General features: G+C 38.4%; 2 protein-coding genes across 10 annotated transcripts in view; one reads left to right on the top strand and one right to left on the bottom strand.

The window, feature by feature from the left end:
* The window catches only part of LOC120415460 (complexin), a 488836-nt gene that overhangs the window by 393837 nt on the left and 71061 nt on the right, over nucleotides 1-23938 (bottom strand). The window lies entirely within an intron of this gene.
* Nucleotides 12949-18854, top strand: LOC120415844 (nose resistant to fluoxetine protein 6-like). Of its 3 annotated transcripts, none has more exons than XM_052710001.1 (5): nucleotides 14771-15173; nucleotides 15250-15395; nucleotides 16877-17114; nucleotides 17170-17843; nucleotides 18141-18854. In XM_052710001.1, the coding sequence occupies exons 1-5, from the start codon at nucleotides 15083-15085 to the stop codon at nucleotides 18657-18659; spliced, it is 1668 nt and encodes a 555-aa protein (XP_052565961.1). In that variant the 5' UTR covers nucleotides 14771-15082; the 3' UTR covers nucleotides 18660-18854. The 3 variants fall into 3 exon arrangements, with proteins under 3 accessions (XP_052565960.1, XP_052565961.1, XP_052565956.1); XM_052709996.1 differs by having other exon boundaries at nucleotides 14779-15173; nucleotides 17907-18854; XM_052710000.1 differs by lacking the exons at nucleotides 14771-15173; nucleotides 15250-15395 and adding an exon at nucleotides 12949-13775 and having other exon boundaries at nucleotides 17907-18854.

The raw sequence follows: 23938 nt of genomic DNA, 5'->3' as shown, positions 1-23938 counted from the left end.
TTGTTTTATTTTATCACCATCGTGTTCCCCGGACAATTTTACATAGTAATCAACGTAAACCTCAAACTAAAATGAACTATTGGCGAGATACAGCGATTTCACTGAAAAAAGATTGATTTTGCGCTGCACTCTATCCTATGAATTCAAATCCGAAATAAGTTTCTCACATATAAAAACCGAACTATGCGGGATTCATCCCTTTTTTTTTGAAAAGTACACCATGTACTTCCAAGTGCTGCGCAAAATCATACTTTTTCAGTAAAATCGCTGTATCTCGCCAATAGTTCATTTTATTTTGAGGTCTACATTGATTGTTATGTAAAATTTTCCGGGGAACACGATGGTGATAAAATAAATCAAATCAAAATATAAGGAATATGTCAAAACAGAATGTTAATACTTAAAAAGTTAAAATATGATGTCGCTGACGGTGTCAGAATTAGTTGAAGTTGAGCTAACCGAAATGGTTTTAATCATAAGAAAAAACTTACTCGCCTAATTTAAGGAACCATATAATGTAACCGAAAATTTTAATAAAGCAGTCACTTTTTATTCACCAGTTTGTTAGTTTATACCTTCGAACTTACGCCGGGTTAATTTACAAATAATCCGAAATTCATGTTATTGAAGTAATGCTTTGCACATTACATATAATATTAGTGAGCATTTAAGGGTTAAAATTTTATTTTTATCAAATTCCTTGGCCAATTTTCTTGAAAAGGCAACCTGTAGAAAGTCTTTTGCTCAAGTATTTGAAAAGTTATGATTAAAAGATTTTTTTTTTTAGAAAACCGCCAAAAAAGAGGGCGGTGCCAAAAATAGAGGGATGGTCAGATCAGCACCAAACATGGGATTTCTGTTAACTATCGATAGATGAACGTTCCCTCCAAGTTTGGTCCAAATCGGTGAAGGTCGAGTCCAAAAGTGTACTCAGTTGAATGACCTATACTCATTTGTTTTGCATAATACAGTCATCCCACATATTCGGAACACCCACAAATTCGGAACACTTTGATGATAATTTGTCAATAGCATGCCAAAAGTAGCTTTTCTGTCGACCTTACTATTTTTAGAACCTTTATTTGGACATTATCTTACTATTTCACTAGTAAAAGTAGGACTTTTTGAACAAAAAACTATAAACCAAGACTATTTTGTGCAGAGCAGCAAAACACTGCCTCCAAATGGCCTGTTTCATAATTGTGGGATGTTATTGTGCCTCCCACAATTGTGGAACACTTGAATTTAACTGATATTTTCACAAAAAAAGTTATCAAACCATGTATGAAACATCACTAAGCTTGAGTTTCATTGGTTTCAGTGTGTGAAGTCATTATTTGGTAATAAATATGTACTCCTGGAGAGATCCAAAGTTTGTTTACATTCGTAAGAAAAAATTGTTCCGAATTTGTGGAATTCAAGGGTCAAAGTAATTCTTCAAAAACTTCATATAAAAGTTAAAATTTGCAGATGTTCGATACAGCATTCGAAAAATCGCATGAAAAGCTTTCAAATGAAGGTAAAAGCGAATCAATAAGTTCAATTATCGATTTGCTATGATTTTTTGAACATTGGCCGATCTGGAAACCGTTCCGAATATGTGGGATGACTGTACCGTAACTAATGAAAATACAAAACATTTTTCACTGCATTTTTTTTTAATTTTCAATACATGTTTCAAACGGAACAAAATTCTGTATACATTTTCACTTTAGTAAACTTGGTCAATACTCAATTATTTACTAAATACCGTATTTCACGATTGTAAGCAAGTGCGACGAACCGCCCTTATTTTGTTTTTTGCAAATCAGTGTTGTCGAATCACAAAAAAAATATTTTGATGGTTGAGTCCTGAAACTAAGCTAAAGTGATTTAAAATTTTAAATCAAGGATGGTGGCCAAAATGAATAAGATGAAAATTGAAAAATGCTTATCAACCATTGAAATTTGATAAAGGTAGTGTAGTAAAATTTGAATTTGAAGTTGAAAAAAGAAACCTAAAAAAATAATTAAAACTATTTAAACCATCGGAACATCGTTCTTCTTATAATCGAAACTTTTGATAATCGAGTCCGGACTTCACTCAAATTTTCTAAATTTTCAATGTGAGTATTTCACAATTCATTTTTTTACATTTTCATTGCCTCCAAATGATTGAAACCCAATTTTTTACAAAACATCGTATTTCACGAAAAAAAGCAAACAAACAAAACACTCAAATAAGGCGCAAATGCACACCAAATTTCGCATACCTCGGTTCAGCACCGCATATTGGGGCTATGGGATTTTTGCTATATGAGAGTCATTCGCTATAATCGAATGAAAAATCATACAAACATCAAAAAAAATATAGTGTTTTTGAATCGGGATGATGGCAGCTATACATTGTAATAATAGTGACATGAAAATTTACACAAAAATACATATTTTTCTTGTATTTTGAACATGCAATCTTTTACTCTAAACAAAACCTCAAAATATTTGTTATTGCAATATGGGTATCAAATGATCGTGTTTTTGTCATACATTTTTGAATGTCATACATTTTTTTAACAGAAGAATTACGTTTTTTCAAAGATACTCAGATTTTTGAAATATTTGAATCAAATGATTGGAATTTTTCATGCATTTCAAATGTAATAACAACAGTTTTTGAAAATACTCAACATTTTCACAAAACTACGTATTTTCGAAAAAAAATATCTCGATCATTTGGTACCCAAATTGTGAAAAAACTGAAATTTTGAGCATTTTTTTTTTTTTGTTTCAAAAATACACAGCAAAAAATCCGATGGTAAAATCGCATGCAAAAGCATGCACATCACCTTCGTCAAAATAAACACTTAATATTACACACTGCATGTAAAATTTTTGTAAACACAAAAAAAAAGTTGCAACCGACGGGATTCAAACCCAGCACCAACGGTACGGACTGGCGCCTTAGCCCGCTCGGCCATCAGACCGATGAAGAATGGAACGGATAAACGCATATATGAGCTTGACATTTTGGTCAAGTAGGTTTCCCATACTGATAGGCTACATATTTCAGGGTGTAAAATCACATAAAACTGCATAAAATAATGCAATATATATTTTACACCCAGGCTTTTTACACGCAGCTGGATTACTATTTTTTTAGCTGTGTACGTAGTTTTGTGATTTTTTTATGATTTCGAAAAAAAATCAATAAAAAAATCCCGATCGTTTGTTATCAATATTACTAAAAACTGAAATCAGATGAGATCGATTAGGAAATAAGACAAATAGCAATTTTTAAGAACCAAACAAAATGAAACATAAAAAGCTTAAAAAAGAAGACGTTTGTCGTACACAAGTACACAGCTAAAAAAATAGTAATCCAGCTGCGTGTAAAAAGCCTGGGTGTAAAATATATATTGCATTATTTTATGCAGTTTTATGTGATTTTACACCCTGAAATATGTAGCCTATCAGTATGGGAAACCTACTTGACCAAAATGTCAAGCTCATATATGCGTTTATCCGTTCCATTCTTCATCGGTCTGATGGCCGAGCGGGCTAAGGCGCCAGTCCGTACCGTTGGTGCTGGGTTTGAATCCCGTCGGTTGCAACTTTTTTTTGTGTTTACAAAAATTTTACATGCAGTGTGTAATATTAAGTGTTTATTTTGACGAAGGTGATGTGCATGCTTTTGCATGCGATTTTACCATCGGATTTTTTGCTGTGTAGTTTGCCCTTTTTGCTGACAGCGTCGGTGATCGTTCAGTCAAAGTGGATCCAATATTGTCACTTCGCATCTTCTGCACATGCACACATACAGAACAAACACAAAACCATTATTTTTTTTAAGTTTGAAAATTATCTGTTTTAACGTTTTGAACTTATAAGACACTTTTGAATGAAGTTTTGATTTGGTTCAATTTCTTCAAACATTACAATTTTTCCCCAATATTTTTTCACCGTGCACCCAACTTCAGATATACACGCCAACGGTGGCTTGGTTGAGTTGTGGCGTAAAATGCACCCAACCAAGCAAGCAAAAAAAAAAAGAAGTAAGTCAGAGTGTAAATGGCAAACAAAAAATCGCTGGTGAACGCTCTTTTGTGTTTCGTCGCCGAGAGCTTATCTTCTGGTGGTTGTGTGCTTTTTCAGCAAACTTTTTCCTTTGAAGACTCTTTTTCGGTGGTAGGTGTGGGTTCTGTCATGTTACCAGCGTTGTTTGTATTTGAGGGAAGTACTTTGCTCACTTCAAGAAGAAGAATCACTTTGAAGATTTTCTAAAAAATGAGATCGTCGATTTTCAGTGCTGACATGTTTCACAAAATTGCAAAAAAACCTTATTTTCACTTTTTTTTTTATTGTGTTAGGTTACACAAACACTAATCAATGACGGTTTTCAAATTTTTAAAATTGTTTACAGTTTTCTGAATGAAAAACAAATACCCTTCCTCCTTTTAATCAAATTGATTACATCGTGGGCCTTAGCTCAGTCTATAAAAGAAAAACATCGATTTTTTCTTATCAACATCTGTATTTTGACTTCCATCCGAATGGAAAGGCAAAAGCCAAAAGTTGATTGCAAAGAAACTGGAAGGCGGTGTTCGATTTCAATGGAAATTTCATCCCTTTATGATCCAATTTTATGGCAGTTGCTCCTCCGGCAGTCTGTACTGATAGAGTCGCTTGCCTTCTTGCAGTTGCGCGCCATATGGCACACTTCTTTTACGGCCTCAACCAGTCGGCAGTAGCAGCAGTAGTGTGCTGGTTGCATAACTTGGAAAACCCTCGGATCCGGGGGGGGTCTCCGGATATTTGTTTTGTCCTGCTGCAGGGAAAACGATCGGAGCAGCAGGTCGGCGGGAAAATCGAGCTGGAAAACGCGGTATTCATATCGAAATAACGAACCAAAAAAAAAAGAGAGGAAACATTTCGACGTGAACCAGCAGCAAACAAACAGGCGGATTTCATGTTTTTTTTTTCTGTTGAGTTTACCCAGCAAAAGTGAAGCTTTTTAATATTCATTTATAGAAATACAACTTTTATTACGTTTGCGTTTCCTCCTCTTGGTGAGCCGTGTAAGTTCGTTTCCCGAAACGCGCGATGTCTCTTTGGTGGTTAGTGACAGGTTTTAGGGAGAATTTTTTTTCAGATCCAAATTGGAATGTGAATGTGAAAAAATGCAATTTAGAAAGTTTCGACATCAAAGTGGGGCTCAAACCGGGCTGTTCAAACAGGAGCTAGACAATGAATGTTTTATTCATTTTTTTAATGGATTTAATTATTGATAAGCATCGCGAGCGGTTTCCTGCTAAACCGTACAAATAAACTTTCAATTGAGATAAATTTCTAACAGATGCAATACACAGCAAAAAATCCGATGGTAAAATCGCATGCAAAAGCATGCACATCACCTTCGTCAAAATAAACACTTAATATTACACACTGCATGTACAATTTTTGCAAACACAAAAAAAAGTTGCGACCGACGGGATTCAAACCCAGCACCAACTGTAAGGACTGGCGCCTTAGCCCACTCGGCCATCAAACCGATGAAAAGCTGTAAGGATAAACGCATATATGAGCTTGATATTTCGGTCAAGTAGGTTTCCCATACTGATGGGCTACATATTTCAGGGTGTAAAATCACATAAAATTGCATAAAATAATGCAATATTTATTTTACACCCAGGCCTTTTACACGCAGCTGGATTACTACTTTTTAGCTGTGTATGCTACTGCACCAAACTGCATGAACAATTGAAGTTTAGAGTAAATTAGAATTTCAATAAATATCATTTAAAATGAAACAAAGAGGAATACCCAATGCACCATAGTAAATTTCGATGAGACAACAATATGACCTCTTTTCCAAAAATTATCAGGAAAAAACTTTTTGAAATACTTGTTCAACCGATTCCAAACTATGTAGATCACATCGTAGATTATTGTTTATCAGGGATTATTTTTTTATCATGAATTCATTGTTATACTGATTTTTTATTGGCAGTAGCATAAGTACAATTACTGCATAAGGTATTCAGGAATAGTTTTTAAAAATATTTTTTAAAAGCATTTTTTTTGTATTTGTTGCGAAACAGCTTTTTAAATTGAGTTTAACACTTTTCAAATGTTAGAGTTGACTAAAAAAAAAACAAAAAATCATATTAACTTCATTTTCCTTGTATGCTTTTTTTCTGAGGCAACCAGTGCTGCAATCCCCGGTGTCAATACAATTTCCTATAATTGGTCGCAGTGATTTCAGTGATTAAGAAAATTTGATGAAAATTTTCTCGCCTGCTTGATTTTATTTTTCAGAAGTGGTCAATCTTGGTCATGATTTGCACAAGTGAAAAAATAAAATATATGGCTAAAACATGGAAACAGAGCTCGATATTAAAAACAAAACATATAATAAAAAAGTTTTTTTTCAAAAATGATGTTTTAAAAGTGTTTCTTTTTTTTTCAGGGGTCTCAAACAATAAACTACTTTGAACAAGACACCAAATTGATCAGAAACTTTGTTTTTAAAATACAGATTCATGATTTTTTAATGGACAATTTCCAAAACTGTACTGAGAGTTCTTTTAAACTTATGATGCAAAACTTGTCTTTGCTTATAGAAAGTTAGAAAAAAAAGATTCAACCAAAAAAACAAAGTGCAGAATATAAATTGGAAAAAAATTGCTAATTATTTGAGCAATTCTCTACCAAAACCGAAGTTCATAAAATTTGCCACAAAATTGTCTAAGAGACATTGAAGATTGGACCTCGGGTTGCTGAGATAGAGCCGCTTTAAGAAAAAGAAACACGAAAATTGAAGTTTTCTAAATCTCACCAAAATAACCCACCATTTTCTAATGACGATATCTCAGCAAATAATGGTCCGATTTTCAATGTTAATAAATGAAACATTCGTTTCCGATCTTTTCGAAAAAAATATTTTGATTTTTTTTAAATCAAGACTAACATTTCAAAAGGGCCAAAAATTGAATATTACGCCCATTTAAAAAAAAAGTCTTGATTTAAAAAAATTCAAAATATTTTTTTCGAAAAGATCGGAAAATTTCACGAATGTTTTATATTTAACATTGAAAATCGGACCATTAATTGCTGAGATATGGTCATTAGAAAATGGTGGGTTGTTTTGGTGAGATTAAGAAAACTTCAATTTTCGTGTTTCTTTTTCTTAAAGCGGCTCTATCTCAGCAACCCGAGGTCCAATCTTCAATGTCTCTTAGACAATTTTATAGCAAATTTTCTGAACTTCTCAAAAAAATATTTTTAGAAATGGTCACTTATGATTACTATTTTTAAAAATTGAAAAACTGTAAATATTTCGCTAAAATCAAACTTTCGGTGGCTATCTCTTGAAAACGGAGCCCTTTTTCAAAAAATCTGTAAAGTACTTTTCGATTGCAAATTCAATTTTGCATTAAAAAATAATGTCAAACTTGTTTTTGCATGATACTTCATTTTTTTCCAAAAATCACTATTTTTTCAAAAAATCATAACTCGGCGGCAGATTTTTTAACCATGATTCTCTATGGCTCAAAAGTTGCGGATTTTTGTCCCCTAAAACATATCAAAAAATCTTAAAAATAAAAAAAAATACGTATTTTGGGAAGTTTTAGTGAAAAAAAAAGTTGATAAAAAAATCTGCAATTTTTTTTCCGTGTACCTATTTTTTTCTCAAAAGTTTTCAACAATACCTACAACTTTGCCGAAGACGCCAAATTGATCAGAAAATTTATTCAAAAGTTACAGCTGTTTGAATATTTACATATCATTTTTGTATGGACAGCAGCCAAAATTGTATGGAGACTTGTATGGATGAACCAATGACGCAAAATAGCTTATTTGGTCATAGGGAAGGCCCCCACAAAGTTTAAGTCAAATAAAAAAATACAAAAAATAAAAATAGTGGAAATCGGCCGATTTCGTAGAGAGTTGCTCATTTGGAGATTTTTTTTCCGCGATAGATTTTTTTCCAGAAACTTAAAAATGCCACGAAAACCAGATAAAATTATTTTGATAATTGAGAAGCTTACATTAATAGAAGAGTCTAAATTAAGGTTTTTGTTTTGCACCGAGAGAAGCACATTCACCTGGCCTTAAACACAGTAAGCACAAAAAAATAACAAAATCAGTCGAGTTATTCCATAGTTTCAAATTGATGTTAACTTTTCAGAATCATCAACTTCAAGCTGGGTGACCGCAAGTTGTACTGCCATAAACTAGAACCCAAAATTATTCTCCCATTTATAAGGACCAAACTTTCTCTCAAGAAACGCGAAACAGCAGTCCGTTCTAATTCCAGTTGGAAGTAAAGTTTGTGCCAGTTTGCGGGGGTGTTTATGGACGTTTATACGCACGCACGCACGCACCAAAACTTTAGTAATTAAAGGATTAATTCGCACTTTTGGTCGCCCTTTGTCAGTGTTGGTACAACAACCCGAATCCCTTGGGCTCATTAGACGGGATGCTTTCTCCGTGAGGGCAAACTATCGCTAGTGCTATCTTTAGGCAAGGTTTGGGCCAGTGATGGAAATTTCAAGACAAAACGACTTTTTCTTAACACGATTTAAGGAAGAATATTGGTTTGAGATTTTGAAGCTTTCAACCAAATGAGTTCTTAGCTTTACATTGAGAGTGTTTCACACGATTGACTTTAATTTAAAACTTAAATAAAAGTTTTTTTAGGCAGACATTTCCACACCACTGGTACAGCTTTGTTCAAAGATCCTTAGTTTTCATAGGCGACACGAAACTCAAGTAAGTAGTTTCACGAGTAAACAAACTCAAAACCTACCCCACCACGCACTAATAAGGGTGCCGGAAGGATGCTGATGATAAGTTTTAATTTTCGTTTACTTAATTTTAATAACAGCACAACTAGTGCGCAACCGAAGCGGAAGCTCGCGCCACACTGTTTGCCGAGATGGAGTTTCGTCTTGGAGGGGGCAAGATTTTACCAAGATTGGACGCCGGTGCTAATTAGAGGCCTAAACCCTTGGCGCTTTCAAGGGACCCCTTTTGTCTTTGAAGGGATGGCGTGCGCTTGAGGAAGAACAGGAGCAAGGCACTAATTTAGATAAATAAACAGTTTCTTGTGGGATTAACAACAAGTAAGAAGAAGATGCCTGGAGAAATTTTCAGCAGTGTTACTGTCTTGTTATGCATACATTTAAAACTCAAAATATTATTACGCAAATGTTGGGCCAGATCAATTGTTTTTTTTTGTCTTTTTACAAAAAAAATAGGACAATATTACAAAAGAAGAGACAGGGTTGCCAAATCTGCGCAATTAACGATCTGACATCACTGTCTGGAATTTTTTGACAAAAATCCTTCTGCAAGTACCATACTCATCTTGATTCTTTTTAATTGTTTTTATCACAATTGTTGACTATGATGTCAACCTTTGCCACAGAAAAGTTATTAAAAATTATGATACAGAATAGTGAAGAACAAAACCATTTCTTTGTTACCTCCATCCAGCACTAGCTGATTTATTTTGGTGAAGATATTCAGTACATTAGATTAAATTCAAACTCAAACTCATGTTAACTACATTGCGAGATCGTGTGAAGTTATAAATAAAGTCGCCATCATCATCGTGATTGTTTCGCAAGATCCTCTGTAATTATTAAGTAAAATGTAATTACAAAAGCCGACTCGGTTCTAACCAGGTCCCAGTACCAAAAAGGACCTAATAAAAATAATTTTATGAAAAAAAAATCTTGATTGTTTGATCTCACCAATTTGATAACGACATCGATTACCGTCATAAAATTGTCTGCTTAAATCTCTTGACGCAAATGCGACCAAGATTATTTCGTCGAAAACAAAAATGCTGGAACTGTCAAACAAAATAACGCAAAAAACATTACTAATACCATTCTAAGGTGGTTGAAGCCTTCCTCACATAGCAATTCCATCATATCAAAAAATTGACGATGTCGAACCGTACGTTTCAGAGATATGATTTTTTGAAAATAAAAACTGAGTTTTTCGACGCGTTTAGTGCGCTGACCACGGGGACGCGTTGTCTTGTTTTTGCATGCTCATTTTCATTTCTATTGTTTCGCTGTTTGTGTGCTTGGGTGCTTGGTTATTATATATAGGTGAAGGGATTTTATTAAATGATCATTATATTGCATTATTATATTTATTTGATTATATAACCACACTATATTTTACACTTAACACATCATACAAAACACATATGAAACTGTAAACATGAGCGTTTGGTACGGTATGTCCACGCATCCTTCCTTCCCTGTAGATTCTGTGAAATGTGATCCGTTCTCAGAATCCTCTCTGCGGTAAACACAACGTAGTAGGGCTGGCCGCTTTAATTTTTGCAATACATTTTTGGGTGTTCTCGGATGTACTGCAATTATTAATAATGACAAGAAAAGTGCTTGGGGGGTAATCTAATCACAAGACTTTCCAGCATGCTTTCATCGGACTGGCTGCGTTTGTGTTAGATTAGATTAGATTAGATTAGATAAAAACTGAGTTTTTCGACGCACCACGCGCAAAAACGGAAAAATGACGAAATCGGCAAAAAAAACATTTTTTTTTTCACTAAAACAGCGATTACTTTCAAATTTCAGCGATGGCCTATAGATGTTAAGAAACCAAAAGTTGCGTCTTTCGATTACGAAAATATTGATACCCAAACATCTATAGGTCATTGCTGAAATTTTAAAGTTATCGTAGTTTTAGTGAAAAAAGTTGATTATTTGCCGATTTTGTCGATTTTCCGTTTTTGCGCGTGGCGCGTCGAAAAACTCAGTTTTTATTTTCAAAAAATCATATCTCTGAAACACACGGTTCAACATCGCCAATTTTTTTAATGTTATGTGAAATTTTCCGAGGAATCCGATAAAAATATTTTCAGACAAAGGCTCTTTGGTCCAGACACGGTCAAAACGCCATATTAAGTTTTTATGTGACTTTTTGAAATGTTAAGCTAGATTTTTATTTTTCCCAAAAAGCCAAACTCATACGCTTTCTTTTGCGTCTCAGACAACTAAAATCAGATGAAATGGCGCGGAGATATGATTTGTTGAAAAAAAGAGGTTTTTGTGAATAATTTTGACACATTTTGTTGCTACATAAAAGCAAATGGTTTAACCCTCTACTGCCCACTTTTTGTTCGAAAATTTCTATTTCTACCTTGCTTAGGACGTCTTTCTGCGCAACTTTTGTTCTACGAAAAACTTAACTTCACTTGTTTTACATATCTCTTGTTAAATTTTAAGTATTTTAATTTGCATTTATCTTGTTTAGTTTCTGTTTGTCTCTGATAGTATTCTTCGTCAATTCACACAGCAGTTTAGTATCCCTCGGTACTATAAAATAGTACCAACTTGCAGAAGTGTAATCTGAAGTAGGTAGTCGAAATTGTAGTGCTATATTATAGCAAAGAGCTCAGTCGAACAACCCAAGTGAAGAGTCGCTCTCTTCTGTCGTCGTCCGTCGTCGAGTCAAGACGTCCATTGTAAACTTATACCTAGATTTAATAAAGTTTTAACCTAGTACTAAACGCGTGTTTAATTAGTCGTATCGGACACTTCAAGCAGTTGCCCAGACCCCTCTTGGATTTGCGTTAAACTTTGTCCTAAGGGATAACTTTGGTCCCTAATAATGAATCCGAGGTCCGTTTTTTGATACCTCGTGACGGAGGGGCGGTACGACCCCTTCAGTTTTTGAACATGCGAAAAAAATAGGTGTTTTTCAATAATTTGCAGCCTGTAACGGTGATGAGATAGAAATTTGGTGTCAAAGGGACTTTTATGTAAAATTCGACACCCGATTTGATGGCGTACTCAGAATTCCGAAAAAAACGTATTTTTCATCGAAAAAAACACTAAAAAAGTTTTAAAAATTCTCCCATTTTTCGTTACTCGACTGTAAATTTTTCTGGAATATGTCATTTTATGGGAAATTTAATGTACTTTTCAAATCTACATTGACCCAGAAGGGTCATTTTTTCATTTAGATCAAAATTTTTCATTTTAAAATTTCGTGTTTTTTCTAACTTTTCAGGGTTATTTTTTAGAGTGTAACAATGTTTTACAAAGTTGTAGAGCAGACAATTACAAAAATTTTGATTTATTGACATAAGGGGTCTGCTCATAAACATCACGAGTTATCGCGATTTTACGAAAAAAAGTTTTGAAAAAGTTGGTCGTCATTGATTATGGCCGTTCATGGTCACCCGCGACAGACACGGACGACGAAACAAATAGAAACGCAAAAAGTAACTTTTTCAAAACATTTTTTTCGTAAAATCGCGATAACTCGTGATGTTTATAAGCAAACCCCTTATGTTTACATATCAAAATGTTTGTAATTGTCTGCTCTACAACTTTGTACAACAATCTTACACTCTAAAAAATAACCCTGAAAAGTTAGAATAAAACACGAAATTTTAAAATGAAAAATTTTGTTCTAAATGAAAAAATGACCCTTCTGGGTCAATATAGATTCCAAAATACATTAAATTTTATAGATTCCAAAAGTACATTTATAGTGTTTTTTTCGATGAAAAATACGTTTATTCGGAATTCTGAGTACGCCATCAAATCGGGCGTCTAATTTTACATAAAAGTCCCTTTGACACCAAATTTCTACCTCATCACCGTTTCAAGCTGCAAATTATTGAAAAACACCTCTTTTTTCGCATGTTCAAAAATGGAAGGGGTCATACTGCCCCTCCGTCACTAGATATCAAAAAACGGACCTCGGAATCGTGATCAGGAACAAAAGTTATCCCTTAGGACAAAGTTTCACGCAAATCGAAAAGGGGTCGGGGCAACTTTTCCCGATTTCGTGTGAGTTAGTAGAGAATTACCATAGGCTGAACTGAAAAATTTGAAATTTTTAGTACAAAAGTTGTTCGAAAAAAACTCCTTGACTCAAGAATAAAGAAAACATGATTTTGCATGGCTAAACACAATAAATTTCTCAAGCCGACATTACTCCAGAAGAGTATGACAGCGGCGTTATGACACTATCGGCTATTGTTTGGCCCGCGGTTTTCAGCCACACGCGGCAGCAGTGGTTAGGTGCGTTGACAATGTTGTTGTCCAACAATAGCCCGTCATCAGCAGCAGCGCACACGTACGCGACGTCAGTGTGTATGTGCGCGTCCAACTTTGCATAAATTTAGGTGCCAAGTGGTAAACATATAAACATTTGGGTTGGTGTATGTTTGCATTGTTGGTGTTTGTGTGAGGGGTGCTAGTGCTAAATATTAATTATACAGGAATTTTGCGGGTTGCATACCATTAAGGCGCAGTTTTGGGAACGAGCTTCTGTCAGTTGCATGAATTTTACAGTTTTACAAGTGCCGAAATTGGCATACAATTAACGGTATGTCTAATTTGGCGTTGGATTCAACTGCAGCAATTCAAATTTACATTTTTGTCGCTCAAAATGCTTGCCAATGTTTCTATTGTCTACAAAAACTTTCATGTTATTCAAAAACTGTCAAAACTTCCCACCTCTTTCCCACAACCTTGACTCAGTTTGCTGGCGCAAAACAGAACAATTTATTCCAGATCCAAGCACTGCAGTGCACTGTTTGTCACCGGTGTTACGATTCCAGCTAATCGTCGTCTAACCTGACAGTTGTCGGTTGCTTTCATTGCCGGTCAGTCTCGGAAGCGGAATGACTAAACCAGCGGCGCGGTGTGGCGCGAACTTTGCAAACCATGATTAATTGTTGTCTAAGTCGGCAGCTGCGCCTCAACGCGCCCGGGCTAAAAGCTTCAAGCTTACCTGTAAGTAGAGAAGAAGAAAAGAACAAAAAAAAATGTGAGCAAAATGTTTAAACTGTTGGAGGTGTTTGATGGTGCTTTGGCGATTTTTAATTAATTCATCAAGCTAGGTGCTACTACCGACTGTTTGGAAGCAAGTCACTGTAGTTTGGTTTAGGGCGGAACGATTCTTCAAATTTATTGATTTATTGAAGCTTTTTTTCACGCTAGCAATATTGAGCGATGAGATGAGTTTTAATACAGCTTTTTTGCCAATGAACTAGTAAATGTTTGATCTAGACCTCTAAAACTATGCAAATAGGAGTAAAAGAAATAGATTTTAAGTTCTTCAAGTGCTGAATGAGAAGCATAAAAAGAATTAATTTTCGGAAAGTTGTGACCAGGGATGGAATAATCGCAAAAAAAATCAATTTCGCTTGCGAACATTCTTCACCCGCGAAAGAGAGAGGAGGCAAATCACGGAGAAGAAAATCGCTCCCGAACTTCTCAAAAAAAAATCAATCTGCTGATGATTTTTTGTGAATTTCCTTGTCAGCGCCACTTAAAAATATTTATTTCACTTTGTTTACATACATTGCCCATCTACAAAATGTGACAGGTCATATTTCGACGTGTGACGTTACACTAGCTAGTGTAGTAGTGAAAAAGATATTCCGCCGAATAATCAAGATGATGATTTTTTTAGATTTACAAATATTGACATAAAAACAATCAAGCTTCTGAGTTTTGCTGTTAGACTGGTTCATCGTCAAATGAACTTGAAATAGTCAAGTCTTTTTTAAACCAAATCTTTCAAAATTGCATATCTTCACCGCTCCCGAATATTCGCTCACCTGGTCCACCTTCACAATTCGAATAAAATTGCTAAAATTATCACCAGGCACCGGTATTTCCAGCAGTATTAATAAACTTCTTCCGCAAAAGATCGCTCCCAAAACCCGTTCCTCGACACGGGTCGATCACGAGACGACACCGGTTTTTTTTGCGATACCTAATAAATATTCATTGTGGTAGGTTTGCAGCTTCAGATGCTGGATTCGTTTCAAAATTTTGCCAAAATTTCTCGACCCGCCGCTCCACTCTGCGCGCCACCACCATGAGAACTTCCTCTGAGTTTTGCCTCACGATTCGCAACGGTGAGAACTTGGGTCTTTTTTTGCACCACAGTCCGAATCGAAAGCTCGTCGCGACCGGATCGTTTGCAAAACTTTGGCGTGATCAACGGATATATTAAGGTGCTAAAACTTTAAGGTCTGACGGTGCGGTGGGCACAAGCCCCTCCTCCCAGGACGTGACCTTTTTGCCGAGAGATGGTTCGTTGGCGTACCGTTTGGATGCTGCAGCTGGCAGCACTGATGCGGTGGGGAATTTTGGCGGTGAAAAGTGACCGGTTTATCGATCGTAAGATTTGCGAAATCTGTTTGGGGATGCGTTGTGATGGTGATCTAATTTCCTCTGGGGTTTTTTTTTTTTGCAGCTGAAGAGTATCAAAAGTTCCCGAAGTTGTTCCAGTACGATGAATACGAGGATTGTCGGATGACGTACCGGGAGCAGTACGTGTACTGTGTGGTTCGGGCCAGGATTCGGCCGGACGATGGTTCGGAGTTGTGGCGGAATATCAGTGTGAGTGGTGGGTGGGGCTTGCCAGGGAGAATCGGGAGCCCTGGACTAAACTCGAATTAAACCAGTTTGTATGCAAATCAGCTTGCTGGTAAAATTATGACCCGATTCAAACCGTTCAACCACAGTGGCCCGACATTCCATGCAGCCTAAATTATGGATTGCATCATTTGTGCTGCCCTTCTATCCATCAGCTCAAGCCAGGGTTCAACTTTTTTGAAATCCTGTTTTAAGCATTAGTCTGCTTTTTCTACTCATGTTTCGTGCTTTGTTCTCTCCTCTTTCTCAATGTTCAATTTGCTTATCTAGTTATTTTCTTTAGATCTACCTTCTCATGTGATATCGACTTTTAGTAAATTTTATCAACCTATTATTAGACTTTTAACACGTTATCATTAGCTCCAAACATAGACTTTTTATAATCCAGCATGTTCGTAAGAGTCTGGGCAACAAATTGGTATTGTTTGAATTATTTACACAAATTTCTAATGTGATCTATTTTTTAGCTGTTTTAAAATGTTTGAAACGATAAAACCACAAACTTTTGGACGAATACTCAACAATTTGCAGTACTTTAAACGTACTCAAAAGCAAGTTTAATTAGTATCTTATCTTGCTATAACCCTTCGACAAACTTGTTTGTTTAGATAGTATCGACAACCAGACATGCATCGGCACTAGGAGCTCTCTATTAACTGTCAAAAATTCATTCTTAAAAATGATTTTTTTGATGCACAAATTTCAACAAAATGCAAATTATCAATTCTGGACAAGCTGACTGCTCATTGCTGTAGTTATTAACGAGATTGCCCAGGTTTGCTCAAGAATAATTGAATACTGATCAAATGATGATCATTTGTGAATCATCTTGTAGGGTTCCACAAACTCAACGAATGCATCAAAAATAATTTCTGGAAAATGTAACTGGAATTTACTCAGCGATGAGCAACCAGCATTGTTTGAATCCCTGGCTATGGCAATGCAGAACATTTTGAACCACTCTGATTTGGTGCGATAACCTCATCACTAATTTGCAGTAGAGCTGCAATTCAATGTCATCCCCATGAGATTACATCGCTTTTCACCAATCACAGATTTGGGTGCACAGAACCAAAATCAATAACAATATTCATCAAGAGTCAATGAATACATTCTAGCTGCTAATTAACTCACGGCAAAGAGAATCGAAAGCTCAATGCCGCTTGATTCATAAAATGCATCCTTCACATCAGAGCCGTTGCATTCAAACTCAACGATCACAAACAATACGATGCTAAGCGGCTTTGCCAAACTTTGACTGCGTCATCGTGACTCATAAAAGCAGCTTCGTGATTTGATTTTCTCCTTCTCCCGATTGGTGTGTCATTGCTAATTTAGCGATACTGTTTAGATTGGCATTAACCTTGAGGGAACAACCTGTTCTGAACCCTTTCCTTCCGAATCCGAAACCGATTGATTTTATTTTTTGCGCTCTTTGCTTCCAGCTATTCTCCGAGGACACCCGCCACTACGACCATCGAATGGTGGAGCGCGGCATTTGCGTCCAAAACTGCGAAAAGTTCCTGTACGCAGGGGAGTCCCACCACGAGGGGGATCACTCGTACGCCGAACTGTTCCGGGCCTGCATAGGGCAACAGCTGAAAGATGGTTACGACCTGCAGATTGAACCGGATGTTCAGGTGTACTACTGTTACAACAAGACCAATGAGACACCGCCTTTAGGTAGGATGATCTAGATTTGATGCCTTCCACGATTCAACCAAGTTTGTTGTTCCAGATGTTCTCGGGGTAATCTTCATCCTAGTCGTAATCATTATCGCCATCCTGGTGATCTACTCCACCGCGTACGATCTGACGCTGCAAACGGCTCAAAAGTTTCCCCAAAATTACTTCTCAACGCCACACAAAACTAGTCAAGATAACTTAAGGACGGCCTTCTCCTTCCCACGGAACATCCGTCGACTACGAGAACCCTTGAACACGGAAATCCGTCAAGATCTAAGCTTCCTTGAGTCGTTCCGCTTCATCCAGATGATGCGGGTCGTCCTGCTTCACATCGTGCTAGCGCTGGCCAAGATGCCCAAGGTCAACCCGGACGCTACCGAACACATACTGCACCGGCCGCCGGTCATGCTGTACGTGGCCGAGTTCCAGAATTACGTCCAGACGTTCTTCTCGATCTCGGGCATGCTGCTGACGATCAACTTCCTCGAGCACACCCGCAAGAACCCCCACTTTGAGGCCCGGTACTGGCTGGACCGGTTGCGGGCCCGGTTGTACCGGATCGTGCCAGCGTACGCGTTCATCCTGCTGCTGGAGGTGTCCATTACGCGACGCTTTATGGTCGGCCCGCTGGCCCAGCAGATGATTGGCGAGTCGCAGACCCAGTGCCGCAAGTGGTGGTGGAACAATCTGCTGTTTGTCAACAACTACGTCGCGCCGGAGCAACCGGTGAGTGACCCAACCAAAAAAAAAGTCGTCATAACTTAACACCCCCCCCCCCCCTCCTTTCAGTGCCTCCTCCAAACGTGGTACCTCTCGGCGGACATGCAGCTCTTCCTGCTCGGAATCACCACCCTCACGCTCATCTGGCGCTGGCCACCGCTAAAAAAGTACCTCCTCACCGCCGGCATCCTCTGGGGCATCTGCTGCGTCGCCATTGTCACCTACGCCAAGAACCTCCCCCCGCTCATGTCCAAAAACCTCAAACTATACAACGACTACAACTTTGGCCACGGCTACTTCCAGCTGTACATCCCGTTCCACATGAACATCACCGTGTACTTTGCCGGAATGTGGGCCGGATTTCTGTACTACCGCTTCCGAGAGGCCCGGTCCTCCTTCTTCAAGCTCCAACTCCAATGGACGGTCCTGTGGATCCTCATCGTGCTGTACTTCCTGTCACTCTTCACCGGGGCGTGGGTAGTCCAGAACCAAGCGACGCTGCCGGCGCTCTTCCTGGCCCTGTACGCCACCTGGTTCAAGCACGCTTGGGGTCTACTCAGCACGATCATGCAGCTGCGGACGGCCCTGTCCATCGCACGGTCCCGCTTCCGAACCTTCTTCAGCCATCCGATCTTCGCGGTACTCGGAAAGCTTTGCTACAGCTTCTACCTGATCCACGTGACCGTGATCATGCAGGTGCTCGGATCCGCCAAGCAACCGATCTACTTCAGCATACGGGGTATTGTAAGTACCAATTTGTCTTCAAATGTCGCCAACGAGTGTCTAACCTCAATCTCCCATCTTAGTTCGACTTCTTCCTAACGATTTGGATGAGGACGTTTCTGTACGGTGCATTGCTGTGCCTGCTGATCGAACTTCCGGCGAATGTGGCATTGAAGGAGTTGTTCGAGAGTAAATCTAGCAAAAAGAGTCCAGTGCCGACTAGTGAAAAGTAACACAGAGTGAAGGATGACTGAAGTAGCAAATTTAAATATGGAAATATACGTAAAATTTTAATTATGTTTGTTTCACTTTGTGCTTACATGTGTACTTAAGGGTGACAAGAAAAATTGAAAATTTTGGTCAATCTCTAGAGATACCCTCTGGTTCTATTCTTTAGGCAAAAATAATTGACTGTGCCAATTTTGAGAAAAATCTGTTAAGGTTTTGGCAGAGTTACAAGGTTTGGACAGAAAAAAATACTGGAAAAACCGGCCAATCTCTTTTTCCTCAAATCAATGAGCAACATTGTCTTCAAAAATGTTGTATTTTCACTATGTATACATCATTAGGGTGTAATATCAACATCGATTTTCCAGCACAGCATTTTTTCAGTTCCTTTTGGGGTCCTAAACAACTCCCCAAAGTTTGGGAATGATTGGTTTAGTCCTCACTTTGCGCAAAGCGATTCAATTTTCCATATAAATTTGTATGGGAAAAATCATTTTTTTGAATTTTAATATTTAAAAAATCCAAGTTTCACGCTGTACTACAACCGGATTCGTATTCCGATGCTCTGGAAGGTGCTCTACAACTTTCCCGAAGAGAGTATGATGCTAACTTGCCCATGAAAGAAGATACAGCGTCCTCAAAACTCGTCTAAAACGTGATTTTCGAGCAATAAACACATTTTAGACGAGTTTTGAACACGCTGTATCTTTTTATAGGAGCAAGTTAGCACCATACTCTCTTCGGGAAAGTTGTAGAGCATCTTTCAGAGTATTCGAATATGAATCCGGTTCAAGTACAGCGTGATGCGTGAAATTTATAAATATCAAAATCCAATAAAATGGGTTTCCCCATACAACTTCCCATAGAAAATTGAATCGCTTTGCGCAAAGTGAGGACTAAACCAATCGTTCCCAAACTTTGGGGAGTTGTTTAGGACCCCAAAAGGAACTAAAAAGTTGCTGTGCTCATTAGATTTGGACAATTTTATTTTTTTCCATACAACCATATTACACCCTGATACATCATAGCTTCACAAAATAAACAACCTACGTAAATTTAACAATGTCTGGAAGAAATATAAAATTGTCACTAAATTTACTACTCACAGATTAATCTAGCAACCTGGTATCCCTGAGTTTAGGGGTCGCTTTTGATCGTTGAAGTTTTCATGGCAAAATTCTTAAAAATTGATGGGGAAAAACATCATTTCAGAATTTTGTTAGCAAGTGGCGCAGGTCTTGCCCAAAATTGTCCATGTGTGAGATTCTTGTAGGAAATTCAGTTCTCTACAACTTTGTCGATGGGTGCATGAAGATCCGAGTTGATTTGCTAAAAAAGAGGAGAAAATTCTCAATTTTTACCCTGCATAAATTTAACATGAAAAATGCGATTCCATCATTTTCATCTTCTTAACTATCATTCCGGTTTTCAATGTAAAACCATTGAATTATTCGAATACGATCTTTGGTCTCTCAAGCTGAAGCTTAAAAGATAAAATTAATTAATTAAAAATACCTTGAACTTACAAAACGAACACAAGCATCTGAAACGGGGTAAAATTTGTAATATGAACCCTTTTCAAATAGAAAAAGTGACCGTAAAAAATTATAGATGGTGGTCAACTGAGCCAAATCCTATAAAAATGAATAAACAAGATCAAGGCAAATAAGAATACTAAAAATAGTACAGGAAAAACATAAAGAAAAACAAGAGAAATAAAGTTATTCGTAAAACAAAGTTGCTCAAAATGACCTCCTTAACACTGGAAAAACAAAAAAAAAATACGAATCTCAGCTAAGATAATAGTTTACATTTGAGGCATTGATGAGCAAAAAAGATCCGATTATCCGAAAATTTGTATGATTTTGCCTTCCTCGCCTTACTGAGGAAAGGCTATAAAATCACTCGAAAAACAAAATTCTTAATTTGACCTCCTAGACCCACCTTCATGTATACATATCGACTCAGAATCAAATTTTGAGCAAATCTCTGTGTGTGTGGTGGGATGTTGATCAAAAAAATTTACACTGAGTTATCTCGGCACTGGCTGACCCGGTTTGGACCGTTTTGGTCTCATTTGATCCATAAGTCGCTATTGAAAATGATAAAGTTTAGTCAAGTACTTCAAAAGTTATGCAAATAAAAAATGATTTTAACAAAAGTCCGGAAGATAGTAAAAAGGGTGTTTTTTGTAAGAAACCTCGTCATGTTAAACTTTTTAAGAAAGGTATTCGAAAGACCTTTTCAACAAGTTCAGTAGATTGAAGATCTGACGACCCTATCAAAAGTTATAAGCACTTAAGTGTGAACTTTTTAAAGGCCGGATCTCATATATTTCGATGAAAACGTTGTTCGGATCTATCATGTGACTTGTCGTTGGGTAGGTAATCAAAAAAACTTTTCAACGAGTTCAATAGATTGAAGATCTGACAACCCTAACAAAAGTTATAAGCAGTTAAGTGTTATTTATGAACTTTGTGGAGGCCGTATCTCAGATATTACCAAGCATTACACTCTAGATGTGAAGAAGGCACCAACCACCTAATAATTGTGGATTAAGTAACGTTTTTCGGATAATCGAATCCTGAAAAAAATCTTCCTTTGATCTTGATGTTCGAAATCTGTGTTCCGATTTGTTTATTTATTTATTTGCACCGTCTTCGACTGAGGTCGCACAGACTGAATAACTTAAAACTAACATAAAAATAAACATGTTCTAACACAGGAATACATAAAATACGTCACAGTTGAAGGGTACGAATTCTACATTTAAAACGTTCTCTAGCCATTCCAGGTTCAAACTCGTTCGAAACACTGTTGAAGATGCGACAGCAACGGTCGATGGGTCGGTTGTAACCATAGAGCGTACGGTGGAAGGGAATCCTTAGTAGGGGCTGGTTCCTCAGCACTCGTACTGGCCTGTGCACGTTGATTTCTTCTCGCAGCTGGGAGCAATCGATGCGGCCCGTCAGAAGATCGAAAACAAACATCCGTTGATGGAAAGTTCGTCGCTGTTCGAGAGACTCCATGCCGAGCAGAGCACACCTGTCACTGTAGCTTGTTTGCCATACACCGTTCCTCCAGGGTAGACGGCGCAGGGCGTACAGAGTAAAGCGACGCTGAACTTTCTCAATCCGGTCCCGTTGATTAGCATGGTGAGGTGCCCATACCTGCACTGCATACTCCAGGGTGCTTCTGACCAAACTGACGAAGAGAGTTTTGAGGGCGTGGATATTCTCGAAGTCAGCAGTGTTGCGTCGAAGAAACCCCAGCATCGCAAATGCTTTGGCTGTAGTAGCGGCGACGTGTTCCGAGAAGTTTAGTTTCCGGTCAATCAGCAGGCCGAGGTCCCTGATTGAAGAAACCCTGTCAAGGTCAATGGAGCTGAATGAATACGCGTACACGGTTGGGACAGCTGATCTGGTGAAACTTATGCATTTGCATTTGGCGGGGTTCACTTTCATCCCGTTGAGGTCGCACCATTCGCGGATGGCTTCGATGTCCTGTTGGAGGGCGACGCAGTCGATGACGGAATTAATCTCACGAAAAACCTTCAAATCATCCGCATATAACAGCTTCTGGGACTGGAGACGTTGACAGATGTCGTTAACAAACAAGATAAATATTAGCGGCCCTAGATGGCTCCCTTGCGGCACACCGGATGTGATGGAGAACCTCCTGGAGACAACAGCACCGAGACGCACGTAACCTTGTCTTCCACATAAATACGACGAGAGCCACACAGTCAGCCAGCTAGGAAAACCCAAACGATTAAGTTTTGTTACAGCTAACACATGAGGAACGGTGTCGAACGCCTTGGAAAAATCAAAGTAGATCGTGTCGGTCTGCTTTCGCTTTTCCAGGTTAGCATTCAGCGCGCTGACGTACGCCATCAGGTTCGTAACCGTTGACCGTTTTTTTACGAAACCATGCTGGAAAGTAGACACAATTTCTTGGGCGGCCGAGTACATCCCCTTGTGTATTAGCACTTCGAAGACCTTGGGCAGGCAGGACAGGATGGAGATTGGCCTATAATTCTCCGCATTCAGTGTACTGCCTGATTTATGAATGGGAGTTATTGCTGCCAGCTTCCATTCGTCGGGGAAAACGCCTTCGGACAGGGAGCGGTTGAAGATAGTGCTGATAGGTCTGGCGAATGAACTGGAGAGCTCCTTGATGAACGCAGGCGGAAGTCGATCAGGCCCGGCACCCTTCGCAGGATCGATGGCGTTCAAAGCCGTTTCTACCTCAGCTTGAGTGAAATCTGGCCGAGGGAGGTCGATGTCAAACGTCCGGAGCGTGTCTAGGTAAGTGGCACTAGCAGTAGGCGTCACGGTATCATAAACACTGCTGAAGAAGTCGGCGAAGAAGTTTGCTGCGTCAACTGGATTATCCGCAGAACGGCCGTTGTGCGAGATCTTCGTGGGATGTACACTGGAACGTTTCCTTCCTTTTATGTAGCTCCAGAAAGATGATGGATTGTCCTCAACGTCTGCTTCAACCCGGCTCAGATACTCTCGGTATCGCAAATCTTGCAGTGCTTCGTACTCGGCTTCCAATGTTTCCACAATTGCGTTATTTTCGGGCGTACTGGCTCGAAATAACCTTTTCCGAGCTTTCCGCAGTATGTTCCGACTGTGTCGAAGGTCGGCAGTCCACCAAGGAAGCTTTCCAGTGCGATTACAAGAAATTCGCCTCATTGGTACAAATTGCTGTATGAGGTTGTAAACAACATCGTAAAACGTCGCAGTCGAACCGTTTGTGTCTTGATCGCGTAGAAGAGTATCCCAGTCTACGGAGTTGAGCGCTTCAGACACTCGTACGTAGTCGCAATTACTAAAGTCTGGTTCGAAACCGGGCAGCGGACTTGACTCACTGGTGCCAGCATAGAAGACGGCCTTCAAAACGAACGCTTTGTGGTGTCGGTCAGTTTTCAGAATAGGAGTAGGAGGTTCGATGAGCTCAACGGAGTTCACGTCGTTGACAAAGGCCAGGTCAAGAGTCCTTCCGTTAACATTCGTGAGCGAGCAGACTTGTTGGAGTCCGGTTGAGATGACATTTTCAGTCAGCGCTAACTCTTGCTCAGATGACGCGTTCAGTGGGATCAGGCAGTTCAAGTCGTCGTCAAAGTACCACGAAAGATGAGGCAG

This window comes from Culex pipiens, chromosome 1, assembly GCF_016801865.2.
Source record: "Culex pipiens pallens isolate TS chromosome 1, TS_CPP_V2, whole genome shotgun sequence".
NCBI classification, from domain to species: domain Eukaryota; kingdom Metazoa; phylum Arthropoda; class Insecta; order Diptera; family Culicidae; genus Culex; species Culex pipiens.
This window is presented reverse-complemented; position numbering and strand designations above follow the sequence as displayed.